The 17,797-nt window shown below is 43.3% G+C and overlaps 1 protein-coding gene across 3 annotated transcripts in view; it reads left to right on the forward strand.

Moving 5' to 3' along the window:
* LOC134801447 (collagen alpha-1(I) chain-like) overlaps positions 1-17,797 on the forward strand; it is a 31,408-nt gene that overhangs the window by 10,791 nt on the left and 2,820 nt on the right. Inside the window, exons 3-20 of one of the 3 annotated variants that reach the window (XM_063774017.1) lie at positions 237-410; positions 1,075-1,205; positions 1,790-1,948; positions 2,481-2,606; positions 4,552-4,806; positions 5,263-5,376; positions 5,913-6,039; positions 6,367-6,923; positions 9,125-9,233; positions 9,538-9,641; positions 10,058-10,241; positions 11,076-11,174; positions 11,932-12,051; positions 13,158-13,331; positions 14,268-14,382; positions 15,005-15,132; positions 15,641-15,825; positions 17,205-17,532. In XM_063774017.1, coding sequence (XP_063630087.1) covers positions 237-410; positions 1,075-1,205; positions 1,790-1,948; positions 2,481-2,606; positions 4,552-4,806; positions 5,263-5,376; positions 5,913-6,039; positions 6,367-6,923; positions 9,125-9,233; positions 9,538-9,641; positions 10,058-10,241; positions 11,076-11,174; positions 11,932-12,051; positions 13,158-13,331; positions 14,268-14,382; positions 15,005-15,132; positions 15,641-15,825; positions 17,205-17,532 — 3,189 coding nt within the window. Of the gene's footprint in view, positions 1-236; positions 411-1,074; positions 1,206-1,789; positions 1,949-2,477; positions 2,607-3,089; positions 3,205-4,551; positions 4,807-5,262; positions 5,377-5,912; positions 6,040-6,366; positions 6,924-9,124; positions 9,234-9,537; positions 9,642-10,057; positions 10,242-11,075; positions 11,175-11,931; positions 12,052-13,157; positions 13,332-14,267; positions 14,383-15,004; positions 15,133-15,640; positions 15,826-17,204; positions 17,533-17,797 lie in introns of those variants that run through there. The other 2 variants (XM_063774016.1, XM_063774018.1) reach the window with 2 other exon arrangements.

Here is a 17,797-nt window from a genome sequence, read left to right on the forward strand (position 1 = left end):
CAAGAGTTCTGAAATTCACCATCCACCACAGTTACCGAAGTTATAAAAAAACCGGCCAAGTGCGAGTCGGACTCGCACACGAAGGGTTCCGTACCATTACGCAAAAACCGGTGACAAACAGACAGACGGACAGCGGAGTCTTAGTAATAGGGTCCCGTTTTTATCCTTTGGGTACAGAACCCTAAAAACGTTCTTAAGTGGCACTGAACTACCTACTAAATATGTCTTTTCAACAGGCCACGGCTCCCGCCCGCCATCAGCGTCGCTGCCGACCCCGGCGGCGCTGAAGAAGGAGCCCGACGAGCCGGCACACAGGGTCAAAATGGAGCCCCACTCACAGGAGGACTCTGGTGGGGACTTGGGGGTCGACGGGATCAAGACTGAGATCGACGGCCTCATGGACAACGATGGTAAGTGTATTTAATAGCCTTTAGAAAATGGCATGGTCAAAATGGATCTCCACTCGTAACAGGATTCTGGTGGGGACTTGGGGGTTGGTGGAATCAAGACTGAGATCGATGGTCTCATGGACAACGATGGTAGGTAATAAAACTAATAAAGTGTATTTAGTAGCCTTTAGAAAATGTGAACAGGGTCAAAATGGAGCCTCACTCACAAGCGGACTCTGGCGGGGACCTGGGGTCGATGGGATCAAGACGGAGTAAAGCAACGGTAAAGAATTTGTCACTAAGGTCAGGGGCAGGGGTTTTAAAACTATGCCCCGCGGACAGAATCCGACCAGAAGAAACCGGGAGGTACGGGAAAGCCAAATGCTACACAAGCCGGACCCGAAAAATAAACGGAAGAGGCGAAAGTGTGGCTGGCAGTATGGAGTCCCCAATTCTGTACAAAATAATAAAGACTTGTGTACACCGGATGCGTGTGCGTAGACGTGCACGTGCGCGTTGTAATATACAGATCCTTATGAGAGACGGCACACCGCATGCGTGACGTGCGTGGGCTCTAACATTTTAGCGCACGCGCACGTCTACGCTCACGCCGCCGGAGTGCTCTGGCCTTAAGGCTTATTCCTTGTTTAATTTATTAAAAACTAACACATGTCAATTTCCATAGGTGACCCAACGAAGTCTCCGTCGTGCGACATGCCTGGGCCGGGGTCTCTCAAGTCCGAGCGGCTGTCTTCAGACTCCAACGATATCTTGGACCCGCAGACCGGGTTGCGAGGATCATCTGGCAATATGCAGGTATGTCACCAAACTACCATGTAAATAGTTGTGACTAAATACAATAATCAAACACATAATACAATATACACACAATACATGTACACAAACACAAACATAAAACAAGGAAAAGTATATTTATGTACAAAGTTTTTCTTTTGATCCAACGGTGGCATAAACAATTAAACATCCGTGATATCTGTGATTTTTTTCGGAAATCTGTGGAACCTTTTTCCTAGTCTAAAAAATTACAAGTGGTGGCCACATTTAAGACACGTATTATTGCAAAGTGTCATCTTCTACGACTGGCCTTGGAAATATTTTAAGCTTAGGTCCTTTCATTTGTCAAGGTCCAAGGTTGTCAATATATTTATTCATTAATTTCACTATAAAGCAGGGACCTAAGCACGTAGAAAGTCGTACATTGACCAGCCGTTTCCTATTTCCGATGTCGGCGGTAAATGCTGTGAGTACCTACGAGCGAGACAGCGATATAATTATGCGCGTGAGATAGAGATAGGTAATGTCGGGTCTATGTACGATATTCTTTATGCTTAGCGTCCTTACTTTACCAAGAATCTCCAAAATCTACTATACTTCAACAGGACGGCAACCAAAACTGCCGCAACCCGAACGGGCCGGACATGGGCTCGTGCCGCATGGGCGGCGGCGGGCCCATGGGCCCGGGGGTGTCCATGGGCATGTCCAGCGAAGCGCAGACGCTGCCGTCGAATGTCATCAGCAAGCAGGCCGGGAGTATGGAGGTAGAGTACCATGTTGATTTACAATTTTAACCCGTATTGCGTACATTTAAGGTTCACCGATTTTCAGTTATGAGCATGGACGAATAAAAATAGTATCTAAGGATGGTATTCTATCTGTGAAATATCTTGGTCCAATGTATATTTGCGTCTCACATGAGGCGCAATGACATTGGACCAAGATATTGTACAGATGGAATACCACCGGACAAAATGGATTGAACTGAGAACTGCTGCGTTAGATAGTGACACCATCATTTGAAACATTCATTACTGTCCCTTATAAGAGATGCGGGCTCAGCACGGTTCCATTTTTATCGACTATCACTATGCGCGTCCCTTTCGCACTTACATACTTGTTAGAACGTGACAGGCATGGTGACAAGGGATAAAAACGCGACCGTGCTAAGCCGCATGGTTTCTAAATAAGATGCGTCCTAAAAGTATGTATATTTATGTTCTCAAAAGCTCCTGTTTGCATAGTTTATTTTCAAATGATAACTACATTACTAACGCAACTTATTAACGCCAGCAGCAGAGCCAAATCTTCGTGTTTTCAACGATAATGGCCAACAAGGGAGCCGAGTCTGTGATCTCCGGACAGCACCACTCCATCATCGCCTACCACTGCGCGCAGCCGGGCACTAAGAAATATCTCGAGGTTAGTGGGATTAGCGACCTTAGCCCATTAGAATAGACATTTACCGCTTGCACAAGCTTATTAACGACAGCAGCAGAGCCAAATCTTCGTGTTTTCAACGATAATGGCCAAGAAGGGAGCCGAGTCTGTGATCTCCGGACAGCACCACTCCATCATCGCCTACCACTGCGCGCAGCCGGGCATTAAGAAATATCTCGAGGTTAGTGGGATTAGCGACCTTAGCCCATTAGAATAGACATTTACCGCTTGCACAAGCTTATTAACGCCAGCAGCAGAGCCAAATCTTCGTGTTTTCAACGATAATGTCCAACAAGGGATCCGAGTCTGTGATCTCCGGACAGCACCACTCCATCATCGCCTACCACTGCGCGCAGCCGGGCATTAAGAAATATCTCGAGGTTAGTGGGATTAGCAACCTTAGCCCATTGTAATAGAGGCATTTACCGCTTGCACAAGCTTATTAACGCCAGCAGCAGAGCCAAATCTTCGTGTTCTCAACGATAATGGCCAACAAGGGAGCCGAGTCTGTGATCTCCGGACAGACCACTCCATCATCGCCTACCACTGCGCGCAGCCGGGCACTAAGAAATATCTCGAGGTTAGTGGGATTGGCAGCCTTATCTTATTACAATAGAGTCTATTATCGCTGACATAACTGCGTAACCTTTTTATCGTTATGAGTACGATTGTCGACTTTTTGAATAAGGATTCAAATATACCACTGCGCCAATTTCGTAAGGATGTCTTGTGTACCTACTTAAAAAATAGATAAGAAACCAGATAAAACTACTCGATACGGAGGTTAATGCTTAATTAAACATGATTCGCAATGCAGTATCAGTCTGTAGGTATTCAAAATGCATGCTTCCAAAATTAACGTCATTCTCCATAACAATAATTACATAAGTGCATCTTCTGTTGCACACTTGAGTAAACGTCTAACCCCCTTATTCATAAACGTTTACTAAAGTTGACAAGCCGATAACAATCGTTTGTCCCTTTCCGACGTATTGGTATGATGGAAAGGGACAGACGATTATTATCGGCTTGTCAACTTTAGTAAACGTTTATGAATAAGGGGGTTAAGCGTTGCAAATGCATTATCTGCGCCACGACCAAGGCTGTGTCGCTAACCCACTTCATATTTATCATAGATTACGGTTCTACATGTCGGCGAAAATCTAAAACGGTTACAGATTTACTTCCATTATGATGACAATAGCGGTTTTGGTATTCAAAACATTTTTGATCCACATTTGTCTTTTCGTATGGAAAACTATGATATACCTACTGAAAAAAATAGCTTTAAAATAAATAAAGTAAATATGACGATTTTAATAAATAAATTTAAATAAAGAAGAGTTCTTTAGAGTCAGACCAAGAATAGTCTGCAGCGGATTTGATAGCCCACGCAGTGCATGTGTTATTTTAAACGTCAAACTTTTATGAAATTATGACGTATAAATGACACTTGCACTGCGTGGGCTATCAAATCCGCTGCAGACTTTTTTTGGTCCAACTCTAATTAATTTTTCATGACAAGACAAAGGCATGTGACTTGCCTAACTGCAGTATTCATCGTATTTTTGAATACTCATATTTTCAGTTTGGACACACATTTTCAGGATATTATGTAGATAGATAAATATTAAAAACATTTTATTCGTTTTTTAGGGTTCCGTACCCAAAGGGTGAAAACGGTACCCTATTACTAAGACTCCAATATCCGTCTGTACGTCCGTCCGTCTGTCTGTCACCAGGCTGTATCTCATGTACCGTGATAGCTAGACAGTTCAAATTTTCACAGATCATGTATTTCTGTTGTCGCTATAACAACAAATACCAAAAAGTACGGATCCCTCGGTGGGCGAGCCCGACTCGCACTTGTCCGGTTTTTATTATTATTTGTGTGTTACGTATGTTCAAATGAAATGTATATTTACAGAAGCACCCACTAAAAATGGGCCAGTTCAACAAGCAGAGCCCAGCGCAATGGCTCAACAACCTCGCCATGGCCAAGACCCGCGGCGGCATGCGCGGCGGCCCCAACATGATGGGGCCGGGCGGGCCGAACCAGATGGGGCACATGATGGGCCCCGGCGGGCCGATGGGGCCGATGGGCATGGGGCACATGGGGCCCAACATGATGGGAGGTCCGGCAAGGATGGGCGGGCCTGGGAATCAGATGATGATGATGAAGGTAAGCGGGAATGACAAATATTTTGTTAATTTTTGCTTTGGGTATTTAGCCATGATTGAAAATAGTGTAAAAATATCTTTAACAGTTATGAAATAGATAAAAATTTTACTTCTATGATTAATTTTTTTTTACACTAAATGTATATTTTGATGGTAAACCTACAGCTTGATTTACAAAAACTACTCACATTACATGACTTGTCGCTAGCCCAATATTACAGGGTTGAAATGTTACATTTTCAAGATAGTTGAAATTCGACTTTATGCCACTATGACAATGTTCAAATTTCAGCTCGATAAAAGTGAAACATAGAACCCTGTAATATTGGGCCAGCGTAGTCATAGCTGCCAAATATTTAAGAAAGAAATTCACAACTCGCATTATTTATTACTCTCGATACGGCTGTTTAGAATAATATCCTTTGTAAGCAAGTGTGATTAAACAACTTTTTTTCAGGGCCAAATGGGTCAGATGGGGCAGATGGGACCCATGGATGGGTTTCCAGGGGGCACCCCGTCCTGCGGTGTCATGGACGGCCTCGGTGCTGATGGTGAAATTCCCTGGGACACCGTGAGTACACTGTTTTTGTTGAGGCTTAAACAATTGACAGGGTCGCCATGTAATAGTTGGAGATGGAGGTCTAATTAAACACAGTTGGTTGCAAACTGCCCATACTTGTTCTGTGACTACAGCTTCTGCCCGCGGTTTAAGCAGCGTAAAGTCGAATCTTTAAACCGTCAACTCAAGACAAGACGTCAACTGACGCGCGGCTACAGCTCAATATCAACTTTGACGATGACGCGCCCCTTCTCCTTATAGTCTAAGTTCCAACTTTCATCCCTCATTTCACACCTTTACTAATGAATTGCGGGTTAAATTGTATCCTGGTTGAAATTCAAGGTTATTTACTATCTGTCTGCCTAATTTCAACCAAACCCGTTTAGTCGTATTTGTGTGATTGAGAAACAAACATCCCAGTACATAAGAGTACCCAAGAAACCTGATTAGGTTTAGCGTATGAACAAACTATGGAAACCCATACAAAAGTAATTCCACCTGCTCTTCTACTTGATTGTGATGTTCAAGTACTGATGTGTTTGTTCCAGAAAAACCCCTCCGTAATGTCAAACGGCATGTCAAACGGACCAGGCGCGTGCGCTGAGCCACCCGAGCCGCCCTCCAGTCAGGCCGACACTCCCTCCTCGCAGGCAGACTGCCAGGGCGGGCCTAAGGGTACGTATTTATTTACGTAACAATGAAACACTTAATAGTAAGTAATATCTAAAAGTTGTTCAACTAGTTCATTCAGACAGAAACTAGATCATTCTTACATTTTTGCTAAAGCGTCTTGAGTTACAAATATTGGTCACAACCAGCTTTTCACATTCTTGACCCTCCTGTAATCTGTCAATCATGTAACGCATGATGTGTCACTCGTATCTCTCGCTTACATACTTGTTAGAAAGTAACGGCCACTGTGGCAGACAATAAAAACGCAGACCACTCTTCTTAAACATGTATAAATATCATAAAATCTACAATGGTATCTGTCTATTACAGGTGTTAAAATTCCAGACGAGAACCTAACACCGCAGCAGCGCGCGCACCGCGAGGAACAGCTGGCCACCATCAGGAAGATGCACCAGATCCTCTTCCCCGAGAACCCCCCCAACTCCAACCAGCCCGGGGATCCCTCCCAGGCCTCCCCGGACATCAACCCGCCCAACTCCAGCGCCAATATGAACATACCCTTCCCACCCATGTCCATGGGCCCCAACGGCCCAATGGGCTCCGGACCGAACGGACCCATGTCTACCATGTCCAACATGTCCAACTCCGGCCCCTCCTGCACCATGTCCGGCCCTATGGGCATGGGACCCATGGGCCCCAACGGCCCCATGATGGGCATGGGGCCGGGCATGATGTCCCACGGCAACATGGGGCCGAATGGCATGATGGGGCCGAATGGGCCTATGATGCCGGGGATGGGGCCGAACGGGCCGATGGGGCCGATGTGCGGGATGAAGGGCATCAGGGGGCCGTGCGGAGGGCCGGATATGAAGGGCGGCATGTGCGGTGATATGCACATGGGCAGAGGTTGCGGCGGCCCTATGGGGGTAAGTAAAATTAAAATTACTTCAACCTTTTTCTAAATCTACGCAACCGTCATGATTAGACAAAATGACAATCGTAAATTGACAAACGCAAAAAAAAAGGAAAATATATATTGGGATGACAGATGTTAGGAAAAGTCACGTGATTATTTCCGTACATTATTTGAGTTTCGATTGGCGTTTTTTTTTATCAAAGATTCGTATCATCACGGCTAGGCCCCTTGATATTTTATGCGTTGAAGGCCTAGGGCGCCATAAGTACTTGGCAACCACGACTACTAATACCAAAGATAATGGAGTGTTTAGACGCGGATTGTCTAAGTAAAATATGTAGCCACTGTAAATTTACTGCCATCTTTCGACAGAAGATTAAAACGGTTTGAACGCCATTTGAATTTGATCCTTATTTTTAGGGTTCCGTACCCAAAGGGTAAAAACGGGACCCTATTACTAAGACTCCACTGTCCGTCCGTCCGTCTGTCTGTCACCAAGCTGTATCTCATGAACCGTGACAGCTAGACAGTTCAAATTTTCACAGATGATGTATTTCTATTGCCGCTATAACAACAAATACTAAAAAGTACGGAACCCTCGGTGGGCGAGTCCGACTCGCACTTGTCCGGTTTTTTGACTGATATGTCAGTATGTTCACCTCCCAAATACTAATATTAACGCTATCTACTCGACTGTACGCCAAAGGTATGGTGTAATCTGTTCGAGCGATGTCGCTATTACCGACTCTACTACATATCAGTGAAAGAATAATGATCAAAGTCAAAGGGCGTTCTAAAAGTTCTAATCTTCCGTTGAAAGATGGCAGTAAATGTACTGTAGCAACATAATTTACTATAACAGTAACTCTCTATTTCAAATTCTCTTTGCTAATACCAACAGTTTTTACCACCAGAAAAAAATATATTGGTATACCTAATTTCCATGTTACACAGTCAAAGTAGCTAATCATGCTTTCAAGTAAAATTTAAATTCACATATTCATCATAAAAACACTATTGGTTTGAGTACATATTGTAATGTGACGAATAGCGGACAAACGCATTTTCCAGCTTAACTAGACCGTGACGATATAACATAACTGACGAGGTCAGCTATTATGATTATATTATTATCTTTATTCTCTCGTATCTTGATTATGAAAGAATAAAGTTTATTGATAGTAGTAGAAGCGCTTAGTCTTTTTTTTTGAAATCTGTTAGTTTTAAAATGCTATAAAATCTGTTTGAATCAAATTGAACCAGAAAAAACTACGGATAAGACGAACGGAAAGGTTTATTTATTATGGCAGTTTCGTATGTGGGTAGGTTTATTTATTTTAATCCAACGTAACAACAAAACTGCTAACCCTATTTTGATGAACCAGGTGTCAATGGATTTGTTGAATGGGTTACAAATTTTTAAACGTCACTTTTGTAAACTAGACTGAAGCTTCGAATCTGGCCTTGGACAATGGAGGTCTTGATTTTTTTTAGGGTTCCGTACCCAAAGGGTAAAAACGGGACCCTATTACTAAGACTTTCGGTCTGTCCGTCTGTCTGTCACCAGGCTGTAACTCATGAACCGTGATAGCCGCCATAACAAATACTAAAAAAAAATAAAAATAAAAATTTAAGTGGCGCTCCCATACAACAATCGTGATTTTTTTTGCCGTTTTTTACGTAATGGTACGGAACCATTCGTGCGCGAGTTGGACTCGCACTTGTCTTCAGTATATGAAATCTATTTAAGTTAGTTTAAAGTACCTACTAATCAAAGTCTTTAACCCTTTTTAGGGTTCCGTACCCAGAGGGTAAAACGGGACCCTATTACTAAGACTCCGCTGTCCGTCCGTCCGTCCGTCTGTCTGTCACCAGGCTGTATCTCACGAACCGTGATAGCTAGACAGTTGAAATTTTCACAGATGATGTATTTCTGTTGCCGCTATAACAACAAATACTAAAAACAGAATAAAATAAAGATTTAAATGGGGCTCCCATACAACAAACGTGATTTTTGACCAAAGTTAAGCAACGTCGGGCGTGGTCAGTACTTGGATGGGTGACCGTTTTTTTTTATTGCATTTTTTTCCGTTTTTTTTTTCATTATGGTACGGAACCCTTCGTGCGCGAGTCCGACTCGCACTTGCCCGGTTTTTTATCCTATGGGTTCTCTATTTTCTACATATAAAGATACTCATCTCTCGTTTGCAGCGCATGCCTAATCCTATGGGAGGAATGGGCGGCCCCAAGCCGTGTATGATGGGCGGACCACACATGGGGCCCAGAATGATGCCGGGACCTAACATCAACGCCATGAACGGTAAGCACTGAACACATTTTGCAGAGACAGAGCAGTGGTATATATCACTTAATACTGGAAATCACACATAGATAACCTTTGTAAAAAGATTACCAGTTTTGTAATTTCACTTCAGCACATAAGACAAGTGGCATCTGAAGCAACTAGTGTCACCGCAACCATGGCTACATTTCTTCTGTTCTTCAATACGGAGTCATATTGTGGGGAAACTCAGCTCATGCTCCTCGCCTCGCTTCTCTGTTTTTCCTTTTGTTCTATTTTGTGAATTATTACCAGAATTTTCTGACGAGATTTATTATTTTAGGTGGTATAATGATGGACGGTATGATGATGGGACACGGAGACTGCGGCCCTGAGCACCACGGGATGCCAAATGGGCCACAGTGCGACGAATACGGCAGGAGAACCGTGAGTATAATAATAATTTATTTTAAATGGATAGTGAATTGTGTCTTTCGGGTTCTCTAAATCATTACGATTTGTCGATTTAAGTCGATTTCTAATGGCTACCTGTAAGTTGGAAATAGAATTGGGCACATTGAAAGGGGCACTTTTAAAACAACCCATTTTAGCTATTAAAGTGCTTTTGGAAACATACATGCCATATTGCGGTAGGAGACAGCTATGTTTTGCTAAATCATTAATATGCAATGGAATAAAGGGCGCTCGCTGACCGCTGCTGCGGCATGCTCGTCTTATTTCGCTACATGTGAGATACATGATTCTCCTCGCTTCGCTCGTGGCCTCACGTAACTTCTTTCAGGTTCTGCGATTATGTTTTCAAAATGAATTGTAATTTTCTCATACCACAGATTTTTCCACAGATGGGTCCAGGCGACCCGGGTGGGCCTGGTGGGCCTGGAGGTCCCGGTGGTCCAGGTGGGCCGGGGGGGCTGCACAAGGCCGGGCTGCGCAGCCCCAAGAGCCCCGCCACCACCGGCGACATCGACTGGCAGAAGATACACCACCAGTTCTTCGACGACCCCAAGTCCATGGACACTGACTTGAGTGAGTATTGACCCTTAGAACGCCCCCGTCGTCGTGAAGTTTGTGGCAATGCACGAAGGTTGATACTGGGGTGTATTTTTTTATTTATTTCAATAATAAGGTGTACATACCTTCTTTGACTCGAATACTCGTAATTTTTGACAAGATGAGTCGAGAGTCGATAAGATGAGTTACCTACTCGTATTTGTAGTAATGTAATTCAGCTAGATTTGTACTATGTTTATTTAAACTTTCACGATTTTTACGGTGTTGTGTGTCAACCAAGTGATATCCCTTATGCAAAACGTTCAAGTGCGGGAGTAGCTAGATCAGTGCCCCAAACGCGTTAGTTCCGCGTAGCATTATTCCCCACTACAGTTTGTTTTTCAAAAACATTTAGTTCACAACTTAGCTAGACGGGGCTCCTATTTCTGGGCGGTTTGCCCTTCGGGCATCTGAAGCTACCTAACGAACCTAACCTACCTAACCTATTAATTTAGTGTGACGTCCATGAAAACATTACACTTTGGGGAAAAAAGTGTAGGTAGGTTAGGTTCGTTAGGTAGCTTCAGATGCCCGAAGGGCAAACCGCCCAGAAATAGGAGCCCCGCGAAGCGGGTCTCCTAGTCTAAAAATGCGACCGGGAATAATGTTACGCGGAACTAACGCGAGTGGGGAAAAATGCGATCGGGAATAATGCTACGCGGAACTAACGCATTTGGGGCACTGACACTAGCTACTCAAGTGCGGGTAGTTCTGAAAAATCATGCAGCATGCATATTGATAACTTTCTTCTCCGAGACCACGTGGACAATGCGTTTTTCCCGTTTTTTAACATAATGTGTGATATTGCAGGCACGCAAGTGAAGTCGCCGTGTTCGGAGCGAGGCGGCTGCCTGCCGCCGCCGCCCTACGGCGCCTCCCCATTGCACCGCTCTGCATCAGTGCCTATAGGTAATTATAACATCCTAATATTGTAAACCTTCACTATGTGTACATTACAACTGATACTTCGCGAATCTTGGTGGAGTAGGTGGTTTTCAGTTCAGGGCTCGACGACTATACTAGAGAATCTGTGAGCCCTATGGAACCACCGAGGCCCCGCCATTTTGATATTTTTCTTTAAGCAAATCGGGCTACAAAATTTTAAGAAATGCGACATGTAGAAGTCCAACGATAATCGGGCATGTGAAAGTATTTTCGTGCCAAGCTGAAAAAATGGATACGTTTCGTGCTCGCTTAGCCAAAAAAAAATGCGGTATAATTATGTGAAGGTTAAAATGGAAGGTTTTTTAAGGTTTTGTCAATTCACGTAGCTTGTGTGTCGCACTGTCATTGGAGTTTAAAATATGCAGGGGATATCTTCATCCAAACACGAAGCTTTTTAGGGTTCCGTACCCAAAGGGTAAAAACGGGACCCTATTACTAAGTCTCCGTTGTCCGTCTGTCTGTCACCAGGCTGTATCTCATGAACCGTGATAGCTAGGCAGTTGAAATTTTCACAGATGTATTTCTGATGCCGCTATAACAACAAATACTAAAAACAGAATATAATAAATATTTAAGTGGGGTCCCATACAATAAACGTGTTTTTTTGCCGTTTTTTGCGCAATGGCACGGAATTCTTCGTGCGCGAGTCCGACTCGTACTTGGCCGGTATTTTTTTTAAATCTGATAGACACTGGTCTACAACCAAGATGTTCCCCCACAGCCACGCAGTCCCCCGGGCACGGCGGGGTGCAGATGCCGATGTCGGCCGAGGCGTCCCGCGCCGGCTCCGGCCTCAACAGCCCCGCGCACTGCAAGCCCCAGGCCAAGCAGGACGCGCCAGGTCAGTTCAATCTCAACCTTACAAGCTTAGCTATAAGGCTTATGTTACACCTGGTTTGTGTTGGCGTGTAGGGAGAGCGGTGATTGATCGTTAGTATACCTTATTCTGTTGCAGTAAGGTATACGAATGGTTGATGGTATATTTATAGTAAAAAGGGATTTGACGCGAGAATGACTGATTTAACCTTTTGGACGCCAATGACCGATATATCCGCACCGAAGGTTAAACGCCAAGGACCGATTAATCGGTCACAGACCACAGAGCAACATAGATCTACGTGCATATGCATAAAGTTCAATTACAGTTTTGACACTTGGGTGACGTGGCGTCTGAGTGACAGCTTTTGTGTTTGACACGGCGTCGAAAAGGTTAAAAGCGACACAATGAGGACTAGAAATGTGTCAATGACTGGGCCAATTGGTCGAGTCAATTTGTGAATCACCAGAGACGTGTTCTTTTACTTGCTCTATTCTAAGTTGGTCTTTTCCTACGCGCCCAATATGAACTGAGTATAAAGTAAGATAACAGACACCTCGAATCAAAAATTATGTGGATCATAGTCCAGTCGTTTCACGGATTCGCAAAACATTCAAAATAATGCTCCATTTTTATAAACCAGAAAAAAAAATATTCAGAGATTATTTCACCACGAATGTTTAACTATCTAATTTGGAAATGTCACACATACCTGGAGTTATTTTTTTTTTTCAATAATAAATATCTAACCAATATTTTGATAAGCGGTGTCTGTTTTAGTGTTTACATTTAAGGTTCTTTCATCATTGTATTAAACAATCGAGTGCATTAAACATCAAAGTAAGAATAAACCCGTCTATTATAAATGACCTTTTAATTAATTCTACACTATCTTTTATTTACGCTGCTATACTGTAGGTAAGTCTAGCAGACGCATGTTTGGACAAGCCATAGACGATGCATGCTTTTATCTGTTAGACATTTTCCCAACCACGACGATTTTTTTTTATTTTTTTTAGTTGTTTTCCGTAGTTGTAATGCGTATTTTTTTGTTTTCCCCCCCTCCCCCCGCAAAACGCTTGACGCTTGAAATCCCAACGTGTGACATTAACCTGGCCAAACGTCAAAAGAGATACTAGAAAAGTTGGACGATGGCGTGTTTGTCCGAACGCTGCAATGCCTGGCCGCGCAGCAGCAGAAGAACCAGCAGGCGGGCGCGGACGCGAGGGCGGGCGCGGGCAAGGAGCCCAGCCTGATGCCCGTGCCGTCGCCGCAGCAAATATCCTATCTCAACCAGTTCGAAGGTAACATTTTAGCTTTGCCGCACACGGAAATAATTGCTTACATGTAACTAAAAAGCCCACGAATTAAAAATTGTCTAATTGTACACAAATAAAGTCAACACGGGTAAGCGTGGCCGGCCTTCACATTGGGGCCCGTTTTACACATTGATTATTGTTTAGTTCATACATTTGCTACTTGCTCCTTGCGATTTGTGGCAAATGTACTCGCAATAAACACTAATTAATGTGTGAACAGGCCCCAACGTAAAGATTGTCAAGGCCAGTCACACACCGTGTTTACCTTATTTGGTTTTAGTCTCATTTCCCTGTAAATAAATTTAATAATTTTGAACTCTTGCAAAGTATCTTTAGACTTACTCACTGGTTCTAAGCAAAATTGGGAGGAGTATACACATCGATCTCTTTTAAAGAGTTGCTACTGTATTCGATTTAATAGCTTTTTGAGTTTCGTCCTTAAAATGTACATAAATGTAAACACTCATTTGCAACTTTTGCAAGTTGGGCTTTTTTTAATCTCTTTATTTCTGATGGCGGCTTTTCATTTCTGTTTCGCTTTAAATGTTTTCTTTCTTCTCCAACGCTATAACTTGGTTTATCATAGCCAATTTATAGCCAAAACTACTTATAAGTTGTTTCTATGTGTTTTGTGTGTTGTTTCGTTAAATCACCTTGTTTTCATATGGTGGTGGTTGGTGAAAATGTGCTAACATGTGTTACTTTCATTACTCTATGGCTAATTCGTCTATCACCCTGTCAGGCTGCCTATCCACTGAAGCGGAGCGGTTAGTGAGGTAAAAATCCACCACTTGCGCAAAGAGGATCGCAGACTTTTGAAATTGGTAGAGTTTTATCTCGCTCCCCGCTCTACTCCAGTGGTCATGCAGCCATATATGTGTTGTTTGCATGGAAACGGGACTATAAGTGTTGTTTTTACAGGCCAAGAGTTGACGATACAGAAGCAGCCTAATACGTCGTTGAAAGACAATGGGCCGCCGTCGAACAGCGGCGGGCAGACGCCGCAGTCTAGCTCGAATCAGAAATCACCCGCTGGGTAAGTCTCTCAATCCCTTGAATCCCAGCTTTTATTTATTTTTTTATTTTATTTTTTTAGCCTAATTTAGTGTCCCACTGTATACCGGACTAAGTATAGCGGACGCTATTCGCTCCGTGTATGACCGTGGCGCCGCACTGACCGTGGCAGCTGCCAATTATAATTATAACGGCTCGGCCACGACATCGAGCGACTTGCGACGGCGGGAGCGATAACCATAGGTTGGAGCGTGACACAGCGATCGAACCTTTCGCTCCAACCTAGCTCCCGCCGTCGCAAGTCGCTCGATGTCGTGGCCGAGCCGGAAGGGCGCACTTCGCGGGCGCACGCATGCGGGTGCCATTGTAGGTAAAATCCGTCGCCAGTTAGCAACGTCGTGCCAACTGCATTACTGAGTGGAGACCATTTCAGCTTCACATCTTTATCTGTGTTTTGTTTACTTCTTGTTTAACTTTTTTTGTAATGTAATGATGTATTGCCTGAATAAATATTTTTCTATTCTATTCAACGCTCATATTATTTTTTGTTAACAGTTGTGAGATGTTGTGAGATGGACACAGAGTTATTAGGCATTTTAAGAAGTATTCTCATTGTGTCCTGTTTATTATTGTATTTTTTAAAGGATGATGCCCGGCACGCCAGAACCTCACTCGTCACTCTCGGAACAGCGGGCGGGAAGGTTCTCGTTAGAACAGAGTCCAGGGTTCAACAACCCTCAGACACCGACGTCACAAGGAAAATGTGGACAAGGTAATGCATTTATGAAATGTGATTTACTTTGATAAAAAGATAATTAAGAATAGGTAACAGAGATACAGTAGCTTAATCTTATACCTTTAAACGAGTAATTCTTGTTTATTTATATATATATTTCGGGGATCTCGAAAACGGCTCTAACGATTTCGATGAAATTTGCTGTATGGGAGTTTTCGGGGGCGAAAAATCGATCTAGCTAGATCTTATCTCTGGGAAAACGCGCATTTTTATATGTTTTCCGAGCAAAGCTCGGTCTCCCTGATATTTACTTATAAAAAGGAAAACGGAAAAAAGTGTATACAGTAAAAGTGTTTCTATTCTATACAGTATGAACAATAGTTATGAGTACAGTTTTAATTTTTTCACTAATTTATTTCTGGAATTATCAAATAATATACTCGAACTTGTCCTTGTCAGTATGTAATCAAATTATCTTCTGCTTACTATTAACGGTCTTTATAAAGCTGAATATTTGTTTAACACAATAATATCCCTTCAACAGATGAGAAATCCAGGCCAAGTCCCTCCTCAAACCGGTCGCAGGACCCCTCCAAGACCCCGCAGCGCGACGGCCTCAGCCAGGGGCCTTACGCACCGGCCTCCTCGGGCTCCTGCGCTAAAAGCAGTTGCAGCGTGGTCAACAGCGCGCCGGGAGGCGTCGATGACTCTATGACAGGAAATAATGACGTAAGTATGAGTTTTACTACACGTTAATTATAAGATGTAATGTTTTGAAACGATGTGTCCCGCCGAGTTTGTTGCCGGTCCCATATTGGGATACCCTCCTCCAATAGGGAGTATTACTGCAATGTTCTGCCGCCAGAGTGCAGCACTAATTTGTTTAGTAAACCATAGAGTAACTTATACATACTAGGCCTTAAACAGTTTTTTGACAAGTTTTCACTATGACATTGATGCACCAAGGCGGTTTGTTTACAGGTGGCCTACCGCGAAACGCGAAAATCTAAATTTCTTTATCTGCCTCTCTATCGATCGAATGAGCAAGAGTGATAGAGAGGCAGAAACCGAACTTTCGATTGTCGTGTTTCGCGGTAGGCCATGTGATTGACCTAGTGACGCATGATGTGTCATTGATGATGTCAATGAGGATTGTTTACTGTATGTGCTAGTGGTGACACCTACGCAGAGCTTTGCCTAATATTCCCTAGCCTGTAGTATAATATCCGAGAGGTTAGAGCGGGTGTAGCTTTATTTGACGTTCATAAGCGCATTGTAATATGCCTACTTGAATAATATAGTATTTTATACAATCGTGATATAATAGAGAGTTTTTCAGTCGAGTACCGTGTTTAGGCAACGAAGCTTGCTGAGTTGCCTAAGTAAGGTACGAGATTGAAAAGCTTGATTATATCACTATTGTATACAATACTTTTTCTACTAACTAGTCAACAAAAATAATACTTTAAACTAGTAGAATCATACAAACAAACCAAACCAAAAGTATACAGCTAAGATTCGCGAGCAGCCGCGATACCTTCATACTGGTACGCGACCCGGCCGCCGCGGCCCGGCGGGCTGGTCAACGACACCTTTTCATAACTCATGAGGCCCTGGTACTTGCTCCGCGCTAAATTCAATTTTTAGACAGTTGTTTTCTCGATTTTGGCCACCGTAGCCTATGGAGACTAACAAGCAACACTAAGTGGTTTTCGTAGTCTATGGATGTTGCTATATTAAGGGTGTCACATGCGCGTTTCTGACTTATGAACCAATTGTTTCTACTATACAACCTAAAATAATTAATTTGAGCTATGGTTTTGTTTCGTCCTCTTGATCGCGGCGAGCTGTGATTGGTCAATTTCATTATAGTTGACTAAACTGTATCGAAATGAATATTATAGTTGAGTTGGGAGCCCATACATCAAAAATACCCAATTGCAGTTTGGTATAAGAAATCTTAATTCAAGAATTACAGTTGACGAGTAGAAAAAACTATCTTTATCTATAACTGCAATTCGAGTAGGCCTTCTTTTCTAGACATCTAATTGAATGTAATCTGTCACGCTCTAAGGATATTTGATAACGATTAATTATTTCTCCAACAGTCGACGTTACCGGGCGGCCCCAGCACGAGCCTTCCGGGCCCCTTCCCCGGCCCCTGCAGCATGAACAGGCCGGACAACATCCCCATCAACCCCAACCAGGGCCCCAACGGCCCCATGACCTCCACCTCCTCGTTCGACCCCATCTCCTCGCTCGCGCAAATGTCGCAACAACTCACCAACACCGTGGGTGGGGGAGGCCCCGGCCCCGGCGGCCCTATGGGGCCTAATGGGAGCGGGATGGGGCCTTTCGGATCCGGTCCTCACCATATGCAGCATCACCATTCTATGCATCCGCATGGACATCCGCATATGATGATGAATGATTTAGGTGAGGATTTTGGAATGTTAAAAGTATTAGTATAAAAATTGATAATGAACTTATTTATTATCTCTTTGACATAGTATAGATTACCAATATATCGTAAATTACAGAAAACAAAATTCTGTTTGAAAATATCTATGAAGAGTTTATATTTCAAGTGATATCTGCCGTAGCTTTTTTAACACACATTAAATTTGACGACGTGCCACGTGCCATCTTCTTAAACGCTTTGGTACTATTCGCTCTCGCTTTATTTAATATTGATGACTGT

Source organism: Cydia splendana, chromosome 22, assembly GCF_910591565.1.
Source record: "Cydia splendana chromosome 22, ilCydSple1.2, whole genome shotgun sequence".
NCBI classification, from domain to species: domain Eukaryota; kingdom Metazoa; phylum Arthropoda; class Insecta; order Lepidoptera; family Tortricidae; genus Cydia; species Cydia splendana.